General features: G+C 37.4%; 1 protein-coding gene across 1 annotated transcript; it reads right to left on the bottom strand.

Annotated features, from left to right (window-relative positions):
• Nucleotides 1–850: 850 nt before the first annotated feature.
• Nucleotides 851–25212, bottom strand: LOC134214904 (neurogenic differentiation factor 1). The gene is made up of 3 exons (XM_062694182.1): nt 24869–25212; nt 15986–16230; nt 851–1442 (listed from the first exon to the last, which is right to left on the bottom strand). Exons 1-3 carry the CDS (start codon nt 24945–24947, stop codon nt 984–986), a joined length of 783 nt encoding a protein of 260 aa, XP_062550166.1. The 5' UTR covers nt 24948–25212; the 3' UTR covers nt 851–983.

Here is a 25212-nt window from a genome sequence, read left to right as displayed (position 1 = left end):
TAAAAAAATAATCGGGTGTACTGCAATCAATAGCTTTTATGTTGTTCTGTTGATTGCGCTATTCAAATTAATTCATGAAAAACCCTGATTAATCCACCTAGCGGTGATGGTGCCTTTCTCGTGCATTATGGAAATAGTGTTTTGGCCATTACTCTTGAGCCCATAGTCCGATCTGACCAATTTTCAATAGGAAACAATGGTAGAGTATCCTGCGTCGAATGCAACTTGTTGCGAGGATAAGTACCTGAAAAATGAGTGACATTTTTTTTGAGTGGGTGCGCACAGACACATACACACACAAACACACATGTTAAGCAAGAAATAAACAATTGATTAAGCGAAAAATCAACGTTAAATTCAAAAGTTTGCTCAGAGGAACATCTGAGCCATATTTTTCCTATGAAAAACGTGAAAAAAAAAACAGATTAATCCACCTAGCGTTGGTGGTGCCTTTCTCGCATTTAGTTAAGACACCAACCTTATATGGGCTTATATGGTTCGAAGTACCATTTTATTCATAACTTTTAAACGCAATGACCGATCGTTATCAAATTCAATAGTGATCAACAAGGCTTTGTCCCCTGTCGAATAACGAATAACTTGTTGCGAGGAAATCGGTTAAGGATTACTATACGAAAAGTTGTTTAATGATTTTTTTAGCTTTTGTGCACACACATACACCCATACATACACACGGACAGACATACATGTGTCCTATTCGTCGAGCTGAGTCGATTGGTATATAACATTATGGGTCTCAGAGGCTTCTATAAAAAAGTTCGTTTTCGGAGTGAAATGATAGCCTTTCGGTATAACTTCGTTGTACGAGAAAGGCAAAAACAATTTTAAAATGTGTTTCATTGAACCTTTATATTATAATACACATCAATTAATACTTTTATTGTGGAAATTAAACAAATAATGACATAATTCTAACCTAAAGTACGATCGTGTGGCGTAGAAAATTCAGCAGAACCAATCTTTCAATCACTGCCCAGAGCCATGTGATGATGATGGAAGCTGTGAATGCGATTACTGGTATCCATCCCGGTTGTCCCGGCCGTTGCCAAATGGTGATGATGATGAAGCTGATGGTGCGAATGCAGATTATTATGCTGCGACGACACATGTATTACCGACGACGGCTGATGCTGGTGACTCTGCAGATGTGGAGGCTGGTGTCGATCCATACCCAACGGTAGTGATTCGATCGTGGAAAAGGATCTGCCAGCGGCCGTCGTCGTCATCGTCGTCGCAGATGTTGCGTTTGTCGACGAAGGCGAGAAAGTCTGAGATTTGATATGGTTGTTTTCGTTGGAGGGCGGCCCGTTGCCGCCGCTGGTGCGGATGCTGGACCACTTTTCGTGATTGCTGGCGGAAGCTAGTTTCGTTTTGGGAGTAGGTTCGTGCGGTTGCACCGGTTGGAATATGAACGGCCAGGCCTGTAAATGAAAAAAAGCAATGATGTACAAATCAGACTTGCAGGTACTTGCAGAGGCTATGCAATTTGCTCAGAAGTTGTTATGAAACAAAGCAAACTGAAGTGCTTCCCGAAAAGTGTAATTTGATACATTTTTGAGATGCTTCAATCTTATCTCAAAGCTCAGAGGATATGGAAGGAAAACATTCATTTGAAGTGTAAACAAGCATTACGCTAGCAAGATTGGTTTTCCTTCTCAACAATAATTTTGATTACAGTTGTACAATATTGCAATATTATGTTAGTTGAGAATACTAAAAGATAAAATTCGATGATAAAATAATTTGTGAACGAAAATTAAAGTTTTTTGTACATAAATTGAATTTTGAAGCTCATCGCAATTCATAGCCACATAAATCGATTGATAGTTGCTTTTGTTATTTTATTGGGAATAATCCGAAATTATTTAATTATACAATTGATGCAGCAGATGTCTTATATGGATTTTACATTACACCAGTTGACATGATTTGCACATGTTCTGTGCATGTGGCGTAGTTTATCCAGTGATTTAATTAGTCTGGTATTATCTGAAATTGAGTTAGTATACTAATCCATTTAATTCCATGCTATGTCCATGCTCTCATAAATGTGGTTCAGGCTTCAGAAGAACGTGTCACAATGATATCAGATGGAGACGCATGGTATTCATTAGTGGAAGCAAAATCCTTTTTCCCAAATTGCTTATTTTCTGTTTTACTATACTGCCTATACACATTCCGCTGCTTCTATCGTAAAAATTAAATCAGATTTATGTTGTTATGTGTGTACCTTTCTTCTCTACAGGGATAATTACCCCTATTATCCGTATCCGAATAACAATGTATTTATGAGCAATGTCAGAATATTAACACAGCTTCTCGGTATTACTCACATTAATGTCTCAAAATGTACACTATTGGTTACCTCGCCTCTGAAGAGTAGTTTGAACAAATTTGGTGGTTCAGTTGTGGGCACCGTTCGGTTGTGGGCACCCCCACGTATCTTTTGACAGAAAGCAGATACTGTTTTTCTGACATCTGTCATTCATTTGCTATCGAAACACAATGTTTTGTGCAGAATACCAAACGAGATAGACACCTCTACTTTGAACTATGAACAATTTTTTTGAACAAACATTTTAGACATTGCCATCAAACTGTGCTTTTTTTCCATAGATTTACCCCTTCTTTAAAAGCGTTTAAAGTTCATGTAAAATTTCATCAGCTTTATTGCTTTCTTGTATTTTTTTATGGAAATTTTCTTATTTTTTTATAGTTCTTTATTGATTATTTTGTTGAAAATTTTTAATTTTTTATGGAAAAAATATATTTATTTTGTAATTTTTTATTGCTAATATTGATTTATTTATGAAAATTTTGTAATTTTTTCGTGGAACATTTTCATTTCTTTATGGAAAATTCTTCTTTTATAATTGCTATTTTTGCTTTTAAAAGTGCTTATTTATTTTTGTTTTGTGGAAAATTCTTAATTGTTTATGGAAATTTTGTTTTATTTGTGGAAATTTTATATTTCAAGACAAAATTTTCAAAACGACTTATCTGCTTTTGTAAACAAAGATTGACGAATCTGATAGCTCTCCCACGCAAACCAACATCATCAATAGGTAGATGAAGGTTTTCGCTTCCTGTTGATGGTGTTAGTTTGCGTGGGAGAGATATCAGATTCGTCAAATCGTCGTTTGAATCTTTGTTTACAAAAGCAGATAAGTCGTTTTGAAAATTTTGTCTTGATTTATCTATTGCTCATACCCTGATTTCTTTATTGGCAATTTCCTAATTATTCATGAAAAAATTCTAATTTTTAATGGAAATTTTATTTTGCTGCCGCAGATTGTTGACCCCAGTGTACTTTATAACCAACATTCAAAAAAGGGTATCGGCTGGTATTCCCGGCTGGTTATTGCCTAAATGTTCGATAACATCCTTGGCTGCATCGTACAGTGAGTGAGCCTGAGCACACACGATAACGAAGGAGTTTTAGAAAAAAATGTTTCTTTACAATGTTGTGAAAACTCATAGGGTAAAGTGTCCAATAGTGGACCCCCAACCAATAGTGGACCCTCCAGCCATTTTTGCATTATTACAGAACAATGTAAATATTTTGCTATGAAATTCCATCGGGAGAACCTACCTTACAGTCCTATGATTGGATTACATGCATTGGAAATGCTATGGAAAGTAAAATTAGATGATTTTTTACAATTTTATAAAAAATAAACACAAGAGTGTCCATTATAGGAATATTTTGGGGGGTCCACAATAGGAAAGAAGAACGTCCCGAAACGAAAAATGAAAATCAAATGAAGTGTCGACTATAGGGAAGCAATTTCCTATTATGGACCCCCAGGGGGTCTATTATAGGTCGAAATCAGTCCGACTTTAAAATGTTAATTTCAACGAATTACGTCGCGTATTTGAGTGTTTTATGTATGTATCGTGAAGAGGAAATGCAGAACTTGTTATTAGATATCAAGCAGAATTATTATGTTGAAAATTTCTACTCTTTTTGACAGGAAGAACAAAATTCCGCTACTAGGAGGTCCACTATTGGGCATTTTACCCTATGTGAATATGTACATTATGAGGAAGATATTGCTTTGAAAAATGTATTGGAGGTAACCACTTTCTCTTCGATGGGACTCGAACCCACGATCCTCAGTACGCTAGACTGGTGCTTTAACCAACTAAGCTACGAAGGACCTCCGTCGGCCTTCGCAACCTAGCGGCTACTGAATGAGCTCGAGATTCCCAAATTGGACGCATAGTCAAATCACTCGCAATCCATTTGTCAAGTCATCACTTCTACATGTGTATAGTACACGTTCAGATTATTCTGCCAAGCTCCCGTATAAAGAGGGAGGGAAGAATATCAGTGTGGAAGCTGGTATAGTGGCCAGTGGCAAAAATAATACGAAAAAAAACTTTTTTGTTCATGAATGTATGAATTTTTTTCAGAAACTACATATTTCCACGTACTTTGAAGAGCAATTGTGGAGTACTGCTTACATTTTTTGCACAGAAAGTGCTCCAGGGTGTTGAGTTCTGCCATATACTATTGATCTGTATCGAAGAAATTGAAAGATTCAGTGCCAATTAGTTTTTTGTTGTTTTCTCGAAATAGTGTATAATAGACTTATGCAGTTTCTCAAACAAATGATTCAATTAGTATTATTAACTATCAAAACTATTATAAAAATATAGGTTATAAGCTGTGTATTTATTACATTTTACACGTCTAAATAAAAAATTGGCCTTTTGGTAGTTTTGGTTTCCATATAAAGGGATAGCCAAAACTACCAAAAGGCTAATTTTTTATTTGGACGTGTCCTATTGTGCATTAACGGAAAATCTTTCGAATTTTGCCTGAAAAATATGATGAACTACTTTTCAAAAATTCTTTAAGTTTTTCCAAAATATTTATTACTAGTCTACCCGGCAGACGTTGTCCTGCGTAGTAGGCGAAAATGCGCGTTGAGAAGTGCCTATGCAAAATTTCCATACAAATCTTTATATTAGTATTTCATGATTTAATCAACTTAACTAATGATTTTCCACAGAGGAAATATCATATAAACCCGTCGGAAACTATGGCGAACATATCTGCTGAAGGAATGAAGAAAATCCATCCAGCCGTTTTTGAGTTATGCGGATACGAACACAGATCATTTAATTTTTATTATAAAGAGATTTTCTGATTTCCCACGGGAGCTACATTAAAGTTTCAAGATTTTATTTTTTGGAATTACCAACAGAAGCTTTTAAGAAATACAAAAGAAAATTGTTGGGAATTGTAGCCGGAGATTCTTCAAAATTTACATGAGAAATTGTTCCAAATTTCTACCGAAAATGTTCATGTTGAGCTTTTGAATATTTTTCGAAATTTACGCAGACATTTTTCCAGTCTAGAATAATTAAGACGGCTTGGTTGGCATGGCCAACGTTTATACAGAAAATTCTTCAGAATATCCGCAGACTCTATGAAGTTTTCAAGAGAAGTTCCTCGGCATTTAACGGAAAATTCTTCAGAATTATCGCGGAAGGTTGTTCAAAATGTAGATTTCAATAATAAAATCTTTATATTTTCACGGAAAATTGCTCGGAGTTTTTAAGGAATTTCTTCGGATTTCTAAGAAAAATAGTTTGTACAGTAGACGTTCGATAACTGCAACGCTTTTCAACTATTCGATTGGTGCAACAGTTTTGCAGTTATCGGACCGCTGAAGTTCAAAACGATGTCACTTCTATTGCATCTGACGCCGCACATAGGGGTATTTTGCCAATCTAGCCGAAATAAACTATTTTATTTGTTGAAACCACTCAAATTACTTTGTTTTTTGGTAATTGTTATATAAAAACAGTTTTGAGGATAACATGACCTTCATATACACCGAGCTCGCTTTTTACGCGGTTGATTTTCATCAATTTTTTGGTCACCTGAAATTCCACGACTTTTTCAATTTCACCTAATTTTTCCATGATATTTTGTAGATTTTTTCGAGTGATAACCGTAAAGCTTTATTTGTTCCAAGTGCCAAAAACAAATTGCGTAAAAAGCAACCCAGTGCACCGTATAATAAATATATGACTGTATGTAGAATCCGATCAAAATGCTAGTTGATGAGGGTGCAGATTTTCCCCGTGCGTGGGTGAGTGAGTAAGTGAGTAATTGAGTGAGTAAGTGCAAGCGAGTGAGCGAATGAATAAGTTAGTGAGCAAGTAAGTGAGTAAGCGAACAAGTGAATGAAAAATTATCGTTCATTAGAGTATGAATAAATGAGTAAACAAACGCGATTAACCAAAAAATGAAGATATAATCGTATGAGAGAATGAATGACTGCTTAAGTGAGTAATCGAGTGAGTAAATGGATGAGTGAGTGAGCGTGTGAATAAATGAGAGAGTGAGTAAGTGAGTGAATGGGCAAGTAATTAAGAGTAAGTGAGTGAGTAAATCAGTGATTCAGTAAGTGAGCGAGTAAGTTAATGAGTGAGTGAGTAAGTGAGTGTAAAAGTAAGTGAGTTAGTAATTAAGTCAGTGAATAAGTAAGTGAGTGAAGAGTTAATCAGATGATGAGGAGAGCTTGAGAGTGAGAAAAATTTAATGAACAAGGGGAAGGAGGGATTTAGTGAGTTAGTAAAAGGACTAGTTAATCAATTAGTGAGGAAGTAAGCGTGTGAAGCCGTGAGTGACTGATTGGGTGATTATTTGAGTAAGAATAAAAAATGGACGAATTAATCAATAGGTGAGAAAGTGAGTGAGCTAGTGACTAAGTGAGTATGCGAGATAGTGGGTGAGTAGGTGAATAACTGATTCAGTGGGTGAGCAAGCAAATGTAAAAGTATAATAGTAAGGAAGGAATTATAAGGTTAGAAAGTTAGCTAATGAGATAACGAGCCAAGGGATCATCATTCTCCGCCGTAATTCGTCTACCAGCTGTCCATCATTTATTTCTTCTAGGAAGAGTTTTGATGTTCTCCGTGGTGACAACTTGCTCCAACGAAATCATTTTGTTTACACTGGGGTCACATTTTTTACGCAAATTTCCATATAAGTTTTCTTAGTGCGATTTTTTAAAAAGATCGAAAACCCCATAAAAGCCGTGAAAAATCGATTCTAGATGAAGTCATTTTTACGCGGATTTTAGAGTTTTCGCGGTTTTTGGAATTCACGTGGTTTTGATTTACATGGAACGTATCCCTCGTGTAAAAACCGACTTCAGTGTACTTTTTTATTCAGTTCAATCATTTTTATCCCACACCAAAGAGCTCGAATTGAGCCCCCTGGTAATGGACACTCAATTCTCAGCCACTGGCAACACATGAAAAAATAAAGAGGATACTTAACAAACTACTACGTGGCTGAGAATAAATAAGTAAATAAACAACAAATAAGGAGAAATACGAACAAGAAAAAAATATCTTAGAAATGCTTCTAGTGGATCGAATATCCTTTTAAAGAAGCATTTTTTACTACTATTAATAATTAATAAATATGACTATAAAATAAAATTTGAATTAGGAACAAAAATATCTAATTGTTTGATGACGGTTTACTAAAAAAAGGAGATAAAAAACATGCTGAAGATTAGATTAATAAATTTGAAATTTGGTGTTTTAAATAAGATTTTACTTTAGTTTTGAAAGATGAACAGTTTGTTACTTGCTGAAGATTTCTAGGGAGAATATTAAATCTGGCAGGTCCGATGAAGGAAAAACGTTTTTGCCCAAAATTAGAATACACTTTTGAGGTTGTGTGAGATGAAAAGCCTGTCTAGTGATATAAGACCTAGGTTCTGTACTAAGAATGATATTATGTAGTGCAGTAGGATTATGTAAGATATTGTGAACCATGTGCAAGGTTTGCTGTTCACACAAACCTAATATTGGTAACACATTATGAGGAAACTCTGTATATAAACGAACAGTTGAAAACAAGTATGGTAAATTATAAATTACTTTTAGTGAACGATTTTGTAGCGTTTGAAGTTTCTTCAACTTAGATTTACATGCTCTGCCCCATGCAATTATTAAATAACTTAAATGTGAATAGATATGAGCGAAATAAAACAATAGTAAAGCTTTACGTGGAAGGAAACTGCTAAGTCGCTTCAAAATACCACACATACTAGAAATTTTATATACTTTCTTGATATGATTATCCCATGATAACGTGCAGTCAAGGTAAACGCCCAAATACTTGAAAACTTCTACACTTTCAATAGTATCATTACCAATCATTAAAGGTGGAGTTATTGGCCTAGCTTTTCAGGAGATCGAAAGATCATATATTTGGTTTTATTCAAATTTAACGAAAGTAAATTGCATGAAAAATACGCTTTAAGTAACTGCAAGTCCTCATTTATATATCGAACAATGAGCTCTGGGTTAACATTCGCATAGAATAGTGCAGTATCGTCAGCAAATAACCTTGGCGTGCCTTTTAAATTTATTCTACAAATATCGTTTATGTAGATCAGAAAGAGTAGCGGTCCAATGTTACTACCTTGGGGAACTCCTGTGCAGATTTCTCTGAGAGAACTTGTTGCACCATCGAATGACACAAATTGCATTCTATTACTTAGATAACTGCATAATATTTCATTGGCTATTCCTCTAACTCCATACATTTCTAGTTTTCTCAGCAAAATATTGTGGTCTAAAGTATCGAATGCCTTTTTCAAATCAAGAAACAAGGCACCAATCAACCGTTTGTTATCAGTTTCTTCTAATATATTGTCGACGAGCTCAGTGATAGCTACTGTAGTACTGCATCCATTGCGAAAACCATATTGTTTGTTATACAATACATTATGTTGGTCGAGGAAAGTTACAAGTCTGGTAATTAAAAGTTTTTCAAAAATTTTGCTGAACACTGGAAGGGTTGAAATAGGCCGATAATTATCTATTTCACTTGAATTTCCAGATTTAAATATAGGCACTACTTTTGCGGTTTTTAGGCAATCAGGGTATAATCCAGTTTGGATGATTATGTTGAAACAGTCGGTGAGAATTCTTGAAAATGAAAGAACATTATTTTTTACTATTTTAGTTGGAACGCAATCTGGGCCAGCACTTTTGTTCATATTTAATTCATTTATTATTAGAATTACTTCATTAACTGAAGCCGGATAGATATACAACGATTCCGGTATCGGGTTAATGTAACGTAAAGGATTTTCAGTTGTAGCAGGAATTCTCTCAGCCAGCTTTGAACCAATAGTTGAAAAGTGTTCATTGAACGCCTCACAAATCTGTTTACTGTTTGTAGTATCTTCACCATTAATAATGAAGCTAGGTTTACATTGACTTTTGGATTTACCCAAGATGGAATTTATGGATTTCCATAATTTGGAATGTGGTGTATTATTAAATTCTCGTAATACCTTTTTTTTGCCTGTTTTTTTGCTAAGTCCAACTTTCTGGATACGTGTAACAATAACTCTCTATAATTTGTATTATTAGGATTTCTACGGCACTTCTTCAAATAATTATTCTTCAGTTTAATAATGATTTAATATGATAATTTTATTGTTTATCCCTTTATTTTATATTATTGTTTTGGAGTCTTTCACAAATCACAACCTTCCTGGACGCCCTTTAGCAACTTTCCAAATAATAACAGAAAGACTTGTATTGTATTGGATTTATAAAATGAATTTAACATTAAAGTTGTGAATAATCGACAGCCACAGATACATTCCTTCCAGTCGTTATAAATTACTAGTTTTTTTGTGGACGCAATAGCGCCCGTGGCAAGTATTTTTTTTTTCAATTTTTAAGAGTGAAAGATTCTTTTCTGCATTTAAAAAGAATCAAAATTTTCAACGTCTGTTGTCTGTGATTTTTATCATCAAATGCTGTGTCTGGTTGTCTAAGGTTGTCACTGGTTTTGTTTTCTGCATCTGATAGTAAAAGAGAATTGAAGTGCAAATATTTTTTTTGTGAGAATTTCCCCGCGTGCTGCGTCTGGTTGGCTAGTCACCGGACAGACAAACAGGGCTATTATATATTCCGTGTATAGTAGAAAATCGAAAATTTGTTTTCAATAAAATGAAATATCTGCAGTTATCAGACGTCGCAACTCATTTCTGATTAGTGCGCATGATAGTACATCCATGCGTGCATGATGCGCACTACTAATGAAATATTTCAAATTGTCGCGACTCGCGTCGCAGCGCGAGTGCTCAATCGCGCGGTCCGGTTTGGTGGCGGCCCGACAATATATGATGATGAGTCATCATGTTCCCCAAGCGTAATACGGCTGATTAGAATCTCGTAAATATGAATAATATTTTGTTACATACTATCATATAATTAGTCGACATCTATACGCTTAGAAAGTGAGATGGTAAGTTCATCGCACCTGCAAATAACTAGCATTTCACAGAAAAATCTCAAATTGTATCACAACTTTCGAGACCCCGATTTTGAAATGACGTGAATTTGCGCAAGATTTTATTTCGGGATTACAAAATATGGATGTATATCTAGCGGCTATGTGTTGAAATATTACCGAATATCGCCGAATAACGAAATGCCAGACCAATGAAATTGTGAGTTTTTCATCTTTTTTTTATTCAAAAGTAGCAACTATTGATTCCTCCATATATCTCAAAACAATCGATTTTTTCTATGATTTAAATATGTATGGACTACTATATTACCACCATAATCATCATCCGTGGAAATAATGTAAATTAAGGTTATACAGAATGAATACCGAAATAATAAATTTCGTGCTATAAAGCAAGCCACAAAAATAAAAACGTTAGGTAATAACCGCAAAGTTCCAAAGAGCGTAGCTGTCAAAATATCATTGCAAATAAGAAAATATATACAGATAGCAGGTGCCACACTATTCAGCTATTTTTTTAAAAATATTTTTACACTACGAAAAAGCCATTTTTTTAAATCAACTTTATTCCACCTAGATTGGCAAAATACCCCTATGTGCGCCGGCTGAAACAAAATATGGCCGGACTGGTAATTTGGCCGAAAAAATCATTTTCCCCAACAGGTCGTTTGGCCGAATAGGTCATGCCAGAAATGCCGTTTCGCCGAAATGGTCGCTTGACAGAATGGGCCATTTGGTCGAAAATTTTGTTTGGCCCAAAGGGTCATTTGGTCAAATGTCATTTACTGAACGGATACTATGGTCAAAAATGTCCACCCGTTTGGCCAAACGACATTTACGGCGAAATGCCCTTATTGTCAAAAGATGAAAGAAATTTCGTAACCTCTCTACTTTGTAAGTCGATTTAAGCCAAAAGTCATCCAACCAAATATCATTAAGCCGAATTGAACGTATATCCGAAACTGTCATCAAGTAGAAAATGGTTTTTCCGCAAATGTAGTTTGGCCGAAAGCGACATATAGCCGAAAGGGACATTCACAGGGACAGGAAATGAAAGATGTTGACCGAAAAAGACGAAAGGGGATGTTAAAGTTTAATTGAGAGTGCAACTACCATTGCCTGCCACGTCCATCTTCTCCGTTACTAAGGAAAGAAAGGTAATGATTCTATGACATGTACCTAACGAGAGGCTAGCTAGCGACTCACCGACGCCCTCATAGATTTCAAGGAAGATGGAATAGATGGAAGTGAATATAGTTAGGAGTACCGTCATCTGGGGGGAAGATGATCACTTTTAAGACAAACATGCAATAAAAATGTGTGTTTACATTTAAAATCGAAACATGTACTGCTATACGTTGTAATAATCAACATAGGGAAACGGTTCGGCACTTCATCCCATAGCTCCTATTTCCATCCCATCAGAAACAAAGCATTGAAAAGGAATTTGGTTTGTTTCTTATTTTTGTGGTTTTTTTCACCAGTGAGCACGCGTGTTAGCAAAAAGAAGAGACGAGGTTGGTGCTTTATTTCTTTGTTTTGCGATGAGATGAATATATGTTCAGTGAGATGGAAAACGAACAGTTCTCCTATTTAGTTTCCTGAAATGCGTTCGCATTTAATAAAATAAATTAAATTATCACAAATTTTTTGAGTAATCTGGTTTGGGGTGAAGTTGATCAAGACAACTCTACTAAAATCATTATGACCTAGCCGTCAGCCGTCCACGAACTACACTTTTATGATTATAATCGAAAAACATCGACAGTATTGTTTTTGTTTGTCAATAAATCAAGCCGTTTGAATATTATCTAAAGTTTTTGATGGAAAAATACATTGTTTACATTCACTCAATGTATATATATTCATATTGATTAAATTTATAGCAGCGTTAAAAATTGACACATCGATTCGTATTAGTATGACTAGGAAAGTTGAAAAATCGTTAAACTACAACTTTGGGTCAGATTTTGATAAAATCAAAACAATCACTAGAAAATTGAAGTTAAGTGCGGTGCTACAATTAGTTTAGTATGTGACATTTGTATAACTAACACTAGCAACCCGAACAAGATTAGGTACTTTTAGCTAGATGATAATCATAATCGATTGACCTACTTTAGGCTCGTTGTAGTTTTTCAATAGCATTAATATGAAAATACCATAAGTCTCATCCTATATATGGATAGATTATATTCTAGGAGTTATAGTTGGCTTCGGTTACGAAGAAAATGTGCCAACAGCTGGCCCATATCACTTTCATATTTCATGCCACGACTGACTTTACGTCTGAGCATCGGAGATAAACACATCTTCAGAACGATAGATATACATATCTTCTACCTCTTATAAACTGATGTTCTTCATGATCCTCAAGTGCCCTATAATTGTTCACAGTTTTAATATCTGTAATTTGTAATTTTATGTCAGGGCTAAGCATTATTTTTTAATTGAAATTGGTCCGAATGGTTGTAAATAACATCAAACAATAATGCTAGCAATACACTTGTTCTAACAAGAGAAACAGATCTACGATATAAAACAATGCCCACACTGCTTCTTAAATGATTTGTTTAGATGCTGAGAAGTGTTTGTTTGTGCTTCGCTATTGTAGATTTCTAAACAATTCATGCCGGCCGGCCATTCTCAACAACAGTGTTTACAATATCGTCTTTTCCGCTGCGGTTGAGCCGCATCCACTGCAACTGCAATTCGTTATATTCGAGTCGGCCATAAACCTACCGCATGGAATCCTCCTTTTATGACACATAATCCGTTAGGAATCGGGAAAAAAAATCTCATAAGCCCTAATGTGCGTGATGATGGGTCATAAAAATTCATTATTTTTAACGACAACATCCGCAATCGTGGCGCTCGAATAACGATGATGAGGCCAGGACTAGGCTAGGCGCTAGGGGGAGGAGCCAACAGCGGAAAAGACAATTAGGAAAGGCAGCTTTCACTCAAAATGTCACATTGCGCTTGTACTACGAAAGCACTCCATTGATGAATCATTTGTCGGAACAACTAATAAACTGATAGATGGCTCAAACAAGCCAACCAGCAGACGTTCCCAAACTGGTCCAATGATCTCATATGCCTTTATTACGCCCATTTGAAAAAAAAAAACTTAGAAATGCTCTAACTCACCTCCGTCCACTGAAATGTTATTGCACTTAGGTTGGTAATCGGGATAAGACAACTTCATAGCGTCGTGGGTATAGAAAAGAAAGAAAAGAATCGTCCTTTTTTACAATTCTCCATCAGATATTCTAACGAGAAGAAATATCTGAATATTATGCCGAAAATTATTTCGTTATTATCCAGAAGGAATGGTTCTTGGAACTCAAAAAATATATTCAGTATTTTTGAGGGTTCTTAGACAAATTAACAATGATTCAGATAGAAATCCTTTGAAAAATTGAAAAAAAATTTCAGGATTTTGAATTTTCAAGAAAATCTACACTCTATACAAATCGGCCCAGTCCGTTGTTGGGGGCATAGAGTGTGATGTTTCTCGAATATTCTTATTACAAGGTGGGTTCGCTTGACTGTGGATATACAACAGTAAAGCACATGTGAAGATTGGACTCGGATTGGTGCTCGGATTCTGATGGCTTTTCCGCAAACGTGACCTTCAAGTGGTCTTGTTGTGTAGGGGTTATCACGCCCAGAGAATAAAATAGCATCTTCATGAAGCAACTTCGGTCCGAATTTTGACAAATATCGCATGAATATTCAAAACATAGAATGACATAGTCAGCCGACTACTCCACAAACTCATTCATTCGACTGTCACTGAGTGTGCCTACTATGTGCAGAACAAAACATAATTAGCATTGTTTATATTGATGTTTACCGTTAAAAGTGCTTTGCAGATGAACATTAGATTCAGTTCTATGTGATGAAATACTTTACTCATTTAAAACATGTTCAGAGTTCAGATAATTTATCAATTTGTAGATTGTGCATAAATATTCAATGACTAATATTCAACCGAATATTGACCAGAGCTTAAAATATTCATCTTCATGAATCAACTTCGGTCCGAATTTTGACAAACATCGCATGAATATTCAAAACATAGAATGACATAGTCAGACGACTACTCCACGAACTCATTCATTCGACTGTCACTGAATGTGTTTACTATGTGCAGAAAAAACATAATTATCATTGTTTATGTTGATGTTTACCGCTGAAAGTGCCTCGCGGAAGAAAATCGGATTCAGTCCTGTGTAATAAATCACTTTACTCATTTGAAACGTGTTCAGATTTAAGATAATTCATCAATTTGTAAAATGTGCATAAATATTCAATGACTAATATTCAACTGAATATTGACTGTCCACAGCCGACTATGAATGTGTCGGAAGTGAACTGACAAATGAAGAAAAATGAACTTCACTAAAAATTTTCGATTATTTTACACTCTGATATTGACATTCCAGAGCCGACTATGAATGTGTCTGGAAGTGAGCTGACAAGTGAAGAAAGATGGACTTCACAAAAAAATTTCGATTATTTTACACTCTGACGCCTATCTAGAGAGTAGGAGGTTGAGGGTTCGAGTCCCTCCAAGACACGTGGATTATTTTTCGCAAATTTCATATCAATTTGTCCATTTTCGAAACATGTGCTGTGCACATGAAAGAAGATGAAAATCTTCAGAAGATTCCGAAAAGTTTCGTTGGATATCTTTGCAAGAATACAAAGGAATATCTTTGTAACATTTTCCGAGTTTTTTACGGAATTTTTTTCTGATTTTGATTTGAAATTAATGATTTTTTTCAAAGATCCTGCAGTTCATTTATTGATTGTCCAGAAATTTATAAAGCAAGCACTTTGGGAATCCTGCAACATCAAAGAAGATCAAACCGATACTGAACAGTAGAACTTTAAGTAAATATTATCCTTAGTTTTTTGTACTGCTGATAGTAACATTTTGAGCGTCATGTTGGTCACCTTTCTTTACAGATTGAAATGTACTTTTGTATAAGAATAAATAGTAATCTAATGCACCGGCTTATGCAGCATATAGAATAGTCGGAATTAAAAAAAAAAACTTTTGAGTCTCATGTCCCGTAGACAATCACGACTTCTAGGTGTGTCGCTGAGTATATTGAATACATTTTTAATCATCTGATTTTGTGCTATGGTATTCAATGTATTCAATTTCCGCTCCCGTAAATTAATGGAAAATTTAAACTCTTAACGCAGTCAGTATGCAATCAACGTTCGTTTCAAGATCGCAATTTGAGAACCTCTCACCTAAGAAATAGCATTCATGTTTAATTTTTCTGTCGCAATCACCACTAATGATTGGGAAACATCCACTTTAGCTGCCAACGAGTCAACACAAGGTACATACTGGGTGTGCTGCATCAAACAAACCACGATGCAAGAGCGTACAGTTCGGGAAATTTAAATGCCCAACCAGTGGATATGATCCACCTGGAACTGTCTTGGTGCTCTTCGCTTCGCCGCTTCCAACAGAATAAAGGTCACACAAAGTCGGAGAGCCGGATTCAATCTCGCTGAGTATAAATAGACGTTGGGAGTGCTCCAAATAGTTTTTCCCTGCGTTTCCCGTCAAAAAAAGGTAACTGCTTGGATCAGGTTCAGCAGAAGAGAAGACTGGATATGACGTACCGTTTTGGCCGGTTGTGCCAGGTTGGTGGAGAAGTCCTCCACGGATTGACCGTCCAGAGTGGCCGCCAGGTAGCTGATATAGTTTTTAGCTAGTCGCAGTGTGTCCAGTTTGGAGAGTTTGGTGTCCGCCGGTACCCACGGGATGTTTCGTTTCAGGTTGAAGAATGCCTTGGAGAGCACTCGCATCCGGGCTCGTTCCCGTGCGTTGGCTGCATTTCGCTGGATCGGAGTGCCAGGTTTGTCGTCTGCAATGAAAAAAAGCAAACGAGTGCACATTTACATGCTTCATGTTACAAGAATCCAGTTATAAAGCCCACATATGTATCCTATCGTTATCGACTGAAACTTTCTATCGGATCCGATTTGTCTGGATCGATTTCCTCTTTTAATTGATTAGTTCAACTGAATTATACGAGAGACCCATTCAATTTTTCAAGTTTATTGGAAGTTCGTAATTTCATAACTTTTGTATACCAAATTTTTCGTAGCAACTTTGTCTACAACCTTCTCGAAGACACTAACGATATATCTTCACAATTGGAGGAAAAACAATTTCCATCTCACTTTTAGAAGAATTGGCCATTTTTTTCAAACCATGGCTGCTCAACATACTGAAACACTACTCCGAAAGTCACTTAGCCTCTAAAATCAACTTTTCCAGGCCAAATTATTTTCGATCACGAATTCCTGGGTTAGAAAACACTGTTGGGTTGTGTTGGAATAATTAAGGGACAAATATTGCACATTTAAAACATTTCAACATGTAAGCACTTGAATGAGGTCTGGAACAAACAATGTATCGATGTTGCAGCGATCGAATTACTTTATTAAAGGCGTAATCTTTTTCTTCTATGTACATAAAAATAAATTTCTGTCTGCCTGAACCTTATAGCCTCCGAAGCTACTACCGATCGGCGTGAAAATTTGTATGCAGAGGTTTTTGGGGCCGGGGAAGGTTCTTAAGATGGTTCGAGACCTATCCCCCCTTTGGAAAGGGGGCTTCCATATAAATGACAAATCAGATAATAAATCAATTTAAGGCGAAACGAAGTTCGTCGGGTCTGCTAGTAAACGAATAAACCCTGATTAATCCATTAATCGGTGATGGTGCCTTTCTCGTGCAAATAAAAAAAAATGTATTTTGTCCGTAACTTCCGAGCCCATGGTCCGACCTGGCCAATTTTCAATAGGAAACAAGAAGGCCCGGAGGTCCCCGACTCAGCTCGACGAACTAAGGTGATGTCTGTCTGTGTGTGTGTATGTGAGAATGTGTACAAATTTTGCAGAAACACTTTTTGGAACTTTTATTGGCATTACCCGATTGGACATCGCATTTAGGAGTTTTTAAAAAATCATTGTTTTTTTCCCAAAGGTCACCCCTGGAAAACACAAATCGTTTTTTTTTTCAAAAGTGGTGGCAATGCATATTGATTAATGCAGAAACATGCAAAAATGATTGCGATCTATTCCCCTAAAGTGCTTTTTTGACCAATCTAATGTGTTTTTTTTTTCGATATTTTTTTATGCACGAGAAAGGCATTTCACGAAAGCATGTGCCGAGGGGACCATAACGCGCATAATAGTTAGACAAATGGTAGATCATTTGCTTACTCATACTGAGCAATCGATTCAAATTGAATCAAATTTCATAATTCACCACATGTTTTTCTACTCCCAATTCTAAACGCCGAAATCTGACGTAATAATTGTTCAACCGTGCTGAAATTGAAGTCGTTTGCTTAGCATAAGATTGCTTAAATGATCTACCATTTGTCTCTTTATCAAGCGCATTATGGTTTACTCAGATCGTGCTTTCGAAAAATCATAGTAAAAAGCACCTGGTTTCCAAGATGGCCGATTCGTAGCTTTGTTTTATTATCACCATCACTCAAACACCATCGCTCGACCCATCACGCCACACAACCCTCAAACCAATCATCAAATTAAAGCCTCAATGAAACGCCCCTCCCCTTCGAATGCATGACCAAACACGACTGCAAACGTTACCATGGCAACTGCACCAGGCTACTGACATCCTATTGTTTATCCCATCGCCAGATCGTAGCTAGAGATGTCGTAAAATCCCGATTAATCGATTAGTTACTAATCGATTACTCTTGATTCTTGTCGATTATTGAATCGATTAATCATTGTATAGTAATCGATTCAAAATTAATCGATTATCACAACGATGAATCGATTAATCGAAATAATCAATTAATTTTCGACATCCTTATGATGTCGTAAAATTCTGATTAATCGATTAGTAACTAATCGATTACTCACGATTCCTCTCGATTATTGAATCGATTAATCGTTGGGTAATAATCGATTCAAAATTAATCGATCATCACAACGATGAATCGATTAATCGAAGTAATCGATTAATTTGCGACATCTCTAATCGTAGCCAGGATGTCACGGGCATTTTTTTTTCATATTAGCTTCTGGAAAGGGTTATCCTTAAAAAGACTTACACAGTTCACGGAGGGTAAGACTGACTTATCGGAAAAGCAGTTCGGATTCCGTAAAGGCAAATCGACTGTGGATGAAATCAGGACGGTGCAGCGAGGGCGTCCAAGAAGAAGAGGAGCGGCAATCGGTTCTGCGCGGTAATGACGATTGACGTCAAAAACGCGTTCAATAGTGCCAGCTGGGAAGCCATCGCCGCAGCGCTGCATAGAATGCGAATCCCCGACTTCCTGTGTAAGATCCTTAAGAGCTACTTCCTGAACCGGTTTACGAGACGAACTCGGGGCAGAAGTCGATCAGGATTACGGCGGGCGTTCCACAAGGGTCCATACTAGGCTCAACGTTATGGAATGTGATGTACAACGGGGTGCTGACGCTGAAGTTGCCCAAAGGTGTAAAGATTTACGGATTCGCGGATGATGTCGTCCTAACAATAACCGGTGAGTCGCTGGAGGAGGTGGAAATGCTGGTGGCGGAACTGACGCAGTAGATTACCATCGGAGGGCACGACATGCCGTCGGTGCGGACTCTGAGACACCTAGGTGTGATGATTGATGACCGGTTGAACCTCAACACCCACGTGGACTATTCATGTGAAAAGGCGGCTGAAATGATCAGTGCGTTAACAAAGATCATGCCGAACGTCGGCGCTCCGAAAGGCAGCAGTAGGCGTCTTCTTGCGACAGTATCATCCTCGATACTTAGGTACGGAGTTTCAACCTGGGGACTGCGCTCAAGACTAAACGTAACCGTAAGCTGAATAGCGTGTTTCGTCTAATAGCCATTCGAGTCGCGAGTGCGTATCGAACCATTTCGTCGGAGGCAGTTTGCGTTATCGCAAGGATGATTCCAATCTGCATAACCCTAGCAGAGGATAATGAGTGCTACCAACGGATGGATACCAGAAATGTGAGGAAGGCGGTGAGACTGGACTCTATGGTGAAGTGGCAGCTGGATTGGGAGAAGAATGCCTGCCCTACGGGCGGACAATATCACAGAGCGAATGTGTTGCGATGAAGGTACGTGGAATGCGGTAAGCAGAGTCGTGACTGTCAGAGAGGCAGCGCGTCGATGGAGGAGGGCAGGCATTGAAAGCGTGAGTGAAGTGGACGAGCATTGATCTAATTCAATCATAGCATCCTATGCCAGTGAGTGAACAGCCTTGCTCAGATGGATACCAAACAACGATTATGAGCGATCGTTGTTTCGTAAACAACGAGCAACAGAGTTCGCCAAGCCAAACTTGGTATGGTATCCAGGGAAGCTACGACTGGAGCTACGACTACGCTTGCTCTACTAGAATAAAACTAAAACACATCAGGTGTTCTGCTTTATTCATTCTACTTTCAAGTTGCTGGGATGGAGCAGAGAAAGTATCTAAGCCTCCCATGCAATGTTTCAGAGTTCCATTCTCATAGCGGACTTAATTTTCCTAATGTCTGAAAAGATTTTTCTAACAGTGTGTGGTAACAACACTCATTTGCCTCACTCAGTTGTCTTCCATTGGTGAGCGATGAAGATCTTTAAACATTGAATCAACGAACGCCAAGTATCACCGATCTAGAAAGCATCAGCGATTAGGCCGCAGCAGAGCATCAAGTTGGCATGTATTTAGCCGATTTTTACTCATGATTTGATTTTTTTCAATGCCTGGAGGAGGGACCAGCAAATAAGCGTCGGAGGGAAATCCAGCACAGTGAGCAGTGTTTGGTCTCGGGTCGTCGGGCGCCAGCTAACCGGAAGTCTTCTCCCAACCGGAATCGTCGGACCGACCCCGGCAGTCGAACCGCCCACCTGCTGAAGAAAGAAGAAGGAAGTGCTTCGGGTAAGGCACCGCCAGTGCGGACGTCATCCACCACTGGACCTGTCGGACCACCTCTGCAACCTGAAGACGAATGCGCGAAAGCGTCCCCTGCGATAGCCGCCGGTAGCTGGAGAACCATCAGTGCCGAAGTATACTTCACCGGAACTGGTGGACCACCCTCGACGCCAGGGGGAGTCAGGAGGGTTGGAGTTAGGAAGTTTGTGGAACGACCGCCGAGGGATCGAGACAACGTGGCAGTGGATCTCAGCAAGCCAGTCGGCGAACTAGCCTAAACTTGGGGCCGGAATTTTAGAAGAAGTGCATGAGCAGAGCTCCCTCTAAATTAAACCTTGAAAATGTTTGCATTTTTTCTGGGTTTTCTGATCATCGCGACATATCAAATTATTGAAAACTTATTTCAATTTTTTTGATGGGCCGTTTTATATGATGCCCTGTTGCTATGGACAAAATTTCTGCCTAGTCGGTCAATATTTGGCCGGAGCGAAATTCAGCCGACGTTCTGATAGGCGGTGCCTTTCTCCCGTATTATAAAATGAGAGAACCAAAAGAGAGGTCAAATTGGCACTTTAGGAGGATAAATTCTACTTTTCCTTTAATTTATATCAATTTGCGGTCATTTGAATGCATTGCAGCAGTTCCTAAAAAAAATTAGATTATGATTTTTTTAACGCATCTGATTAATAATTCTCCAGTAGAGTTTCCATTTCCCGACCATTTTTGCTGTCCCGGGATTCGGGATGAAAATTCTTGAATATCCCGGGAAATCCCGGGATCCCGGGAATTTTCGATGTTTTAAAAAAAAAATTTTTTTGTTTTGAAAAAGGCCAGATGATACAGAATTCAAATTAAAACTAAATTCAATTTTAATCGATCCTTGGTTTGACTTCAAAAAGCAAATAGTATTTGCGTTTGTATCGGAAAGTTTTTTTTTGTCTTTATTTAAGGTGGTTATACAACAAAGCCACAAATCGGCCATCTTGGAAACCACGTGCTTTTTCTAGTGATTTTTCAAGAGCACGAATCGAGAGAACCAGAACGCTCCTGGAGATGAAACATCCGTAGATCGTTTGCATACTTATGCTGAACAATCGACTTCAATTTCAGCATCGTACGAAAGTTATTACGCTACATTTGAACTTTTGGTAATAGGAGTAGAAAATCGTGTGGTGAATTTAAAATTCACCACATGGCTTGATTGTATAATCACCTTAAGAGACTAGCAGCCCGAGGCTGGCTCGTCTCTGAAGGTATCGGAAAGTAGGGTTTCTGGAACAAATGTTCGCCTAGTTCGAAAAGACGCGTTCGCTGTCCGTCGAAGTAGGCTTGATTGTTTGTATTATATATTAGATTTAGACCATTTCTAAGTTTTCATTCAAGCGTATTTTCTGTGGCAATACATGGGTAGTGTCAGACACCTCGCTGTAGACGGAAGATGCGCAGTGGAATCGTTCTGGGACCATAAGCTCACGAGTCACAACGAAAACACAATAGTAGAGTTCCCTATACTCCATTGCAGGTTACTGACTGCTACTTCTACCAGCAGTTACAGCTTCCCCTATTCATCAACAGGTTATAGGCCCAGGAATGTTTCCAGATCTACAACTTAGTGTCGATAAACTAGTTCCAAAGACTTTATCAAAGACCAACTAATTAAGTAACTAATCTTTGACGTAATCGTAGTACGGGATCCATGAATCGGTTGTATAAGTCGCTTGACACCTTGGGATCATGAATTGACTGTGTTAATCGTGGGTAGCGTCATACCGAATTTATCGGGGCAGGTCAGCAAAAGTCTAAGAAGAGCTTTAATTCAAAACATTCAAAAGCTGGTCAGCAGAAGTCCTGAAGGAGCTGACTAGCTCGGTGTTAAGAGGGCCGAGAAGATTAATGATAATTAAATTACCCGTAAAATTGAATCGCAAAATAAAATAAAATAGAAAACAAATGAATCATTTGTTTGAGAAACTGCATAAGTCCATTTTACACAATTTCGAGAAAACAACAAAAAACTGTTTTTGAACAAATTTGCACCGAATCTCTCGATTTCTTCGATACAGATCAATAGTTTTTGGCAAAACTCACCATCCTGGGAAACTTTCAGTGCAAAAAATGTAAGCAGTACTCCACAATTGCTCTTCAAAGTACGTGGACATATGTAGTTTCTCAAACAAACGAAATTTTTTTCATACATTCCTGAACAAAAAATTTGTTTTCGTGTTTTTTGCCACAATACGTATTTTTGGACGAGGATTCAGAATATATAAAAATCTCATTTTGGCCAAAAATGTGTGGAGTCCCATATACAGATGTGCTCGACTTGCGGTTAGCGGCAGTATATACCAGTTAGATGTATCTGCTCTTTTGTAATATCTAGGAATATTGTTAGCTAGTGATACTTTGTAGATACTTGTTGTTTAAATATAAGAGAGCTGCAGTTGCTGGCAGAAGTATCAGTGAGTAGACCGCCATAGGGTAAAGAAAACTCTAGTCTTGTTTTTTCTTTAAGAGGCAGTTCCCCTTGGCGTTGGGCGTTCAATGCAAATAAAATATTGTGAGCATACACGCTATTAGTAAGCCTGAAGTAAACAAAGATTTTTTGTCCCGGGTATCCCGGGATTTTCGGGATACCAAAAATAATATCCCGGGATTCGGGAAATCCCGAATTTTCCTAAATCCCGGGATTTTTCGTCCCGGGATGTCCCGGGATGGAAACTCTATTCTCCAGGCCGTTCTGAATCAGTACAAAACCGAAGAATTTTCAGAATTTCGAAAAAAATTGAGGTGAAATTCAGGGAATGTCAAGTCTACATTCCAATATTTTTTTCGTGAAAATTTCGTAGAATTTTCCGATTGATAACTTTTCATGTTTCTAGCTAATACTCCAAAGAACTCTCCGTGACAATTCCAATGCTTTTTTTTTAGAATTCCATGCAATATCATCCGTTGAAATCCCAAAAAAATTCTTCTAAATTCCAAAAGTTTTCCTGTTAAAATTCCGAGTAATTTTCCGTGAAAAATTAGAATTATTTTCCGAGGTAATTTTAAGTTTAAACGGACATTTCGAAATATTTCCCGTGGAATTATAGAATGGAATATTTTAAAATTTCTCTTGCAAATTTGGAGAAATTTCCCGAGGAATTCAAAAATCTACGGACGTTTCAAACAATTTTCCGAATAATTTTCGGTGGAAATTATGGAGAATTTTCAGCTGAAACTTTGGTGAATTTCTCGTAAAAATTTCGATTAAATTTTCATAAAATTAAAAAAGCTTTCTCACAAAAATTGCATTTTTTTTGTGGAAACTCAAAGAGTTTTTGGTGGGAAATTCAAATAAATTCTTGTTGAAGTTTTCAACAATTTCTTTAGAAATTCCGAAGATTTTCCATCGAAAATTCCAAAGAATTTGGTTCAGAACTTCCGAAGAAATTGTCGTGAAATTTACGAAGTATTTCCCATGGGTATTCCAAAGAATTTCCAAAATTAAGAAAAAAAAATCCCGGGAGCTTCCTAGAAAATCTCCACTGGCAATTCTGAAGGGTTTCTCGTGGAAATTTTGGAGAATTCCCCTTGCAAGTTCCAAAGAATGTCTGTTGGAAATCCCAAAGACTTTTTCTTGGAAATTCAAAAGTGCTTCTTTTGTAAATTCCACAGAATTTCCCTTGAAAATTCTAAAGAATCGCTTGTATTTTCCAAATAAGTTCCTGTTGAAAATCAAAAGATATTCTAGTAGAATCTGCAATAAAATCCAAGTGGAAATTATGAAATTTTATCGAAAGTTTTTATAGAATACTTTGGAGAATTTTCCTGCTCAACACAGGAGAATTCCCCGGTAAAACTCATGATAGTTTTACACCATAGTTCAGACTATTGCTTCAGTGAAATTCATTAGATTGTTTCGATAAAGTCTTGCAAAAAAACTGAAAAAAAAATTAAATAAGTGCACAAATTGCATAAATTGTTAAAAAAAACTAAAAAAGTCTACATAGACTTTTGGTATACCCGGGTCCCCCTTCGTAGACTAACGCAGACTTTTTCGAAAACCGCCCTCCCCCCCTTCAAGATTCTACGTGGTTCATGGATAGCCTTATTTATTCATTTATACACTCTAAGTTCCGCTCGGCATTTTTTGATTCTTTTGCAGAGATCCGCACAATCGAGCGCTCGGTTCATGGTTACTGTAAAAATAATTTGTATATGTACTTCGGCACTCAAAGGAGCCGCCATAGTCATACGTTCAACTGATATTTCAGCAAATGAACTTAAACTGAGATTCGCACAGCCGAGATCGCTGAAAAAACTTAAGTGTGTATGCTATCTCTTTCTGCCTGCAGAAAAATTTGCCCATTTTTTTAAGTTCAGCGGCATAACTCATTAATGAGTTAGTAATGGCTTCGTTTCTTTTCAACTACAAAAGTTCGTCGAGCTGAGTCGATAAGTATATAACATATATACTTCTCCGGGGCATTCTATAAGAATTTAAAGTCCGGGTATACTACAAGTATTTTGGTTTTGGAGCGCTTCTATACTTTTTCGGTACAACTTTATTCTACGGAAAAGGCAAAAACATGTTGGCACCTTAGTCTTACCATTTGAATCCAGTTCATCATCGAAGCCATCTTCTAATAAATCCAAATTAGGCGATTGGCTTCTTTTCCGCTTCGGCATTCCGGAAAATCCAATTTTCAACTGCACTCAAAACTTCAAATACAGCACTAGTATACCGTGTCACACAACGTCACTGCCCGTCACACGATCTCTTCGAATGGATCAATCACCGCTCGTTCACTTTGTAGTAGCGTAGCTCAAACTTGAACGCGGTCAATATACTCTACCCGAGTCGAGCATACCACACTACCGACGTCTGCTTAGCTTTGTGGCTGCGTAGGACACGGTTCGATTGATACTGAAAGAAAAGCAGTTTTCCATTTAG

This window comes from Armigeres subalbatus, chromosome 2, assembly GCF_024139115.2.
Source record: "Armigeres subalbatus isolate Guangzhou_Male chromosome 2, GZ_Asu_2, whole genome shotgun sequence".
Taxonomy (NCBI): Eukaryota; Metazoa; Arthropoda; class Insecta; order Diptera; family Culicidae; genus Armigeres; species Armigeres subalbatus.
The sequence above is the reverse complement of the archived record's forward strand: the minus strand, read 5'-3'. Positions and strand labels throughout refer to the sequence as shown.

Excerpts from the sequence above, each read along its gene's own strand:
- LOC134214904 (XM_062694182.1), bottom strand. The coding sequence starts at position 24,947 with ATGCCGAAGCGGAAAAGAAGCCAATCGCCTAATTTGGATTTATTAGAA. Across the intron at positions 16,231-24,868 it reads TGATGAACTGGATTCAAATG|ACGACAAACCTGGCACTCCG; the intron begins GTAAGACTAAGG and ends TTTTCATTGCAG. Across the intron at positions 1,443-15,985 it reads TGGCACAACCGGCCAAAACG|GCCTGGCCGTTCATATTCCA; the intron begins GTACGTCATATC and ends TTTCATTTACAG.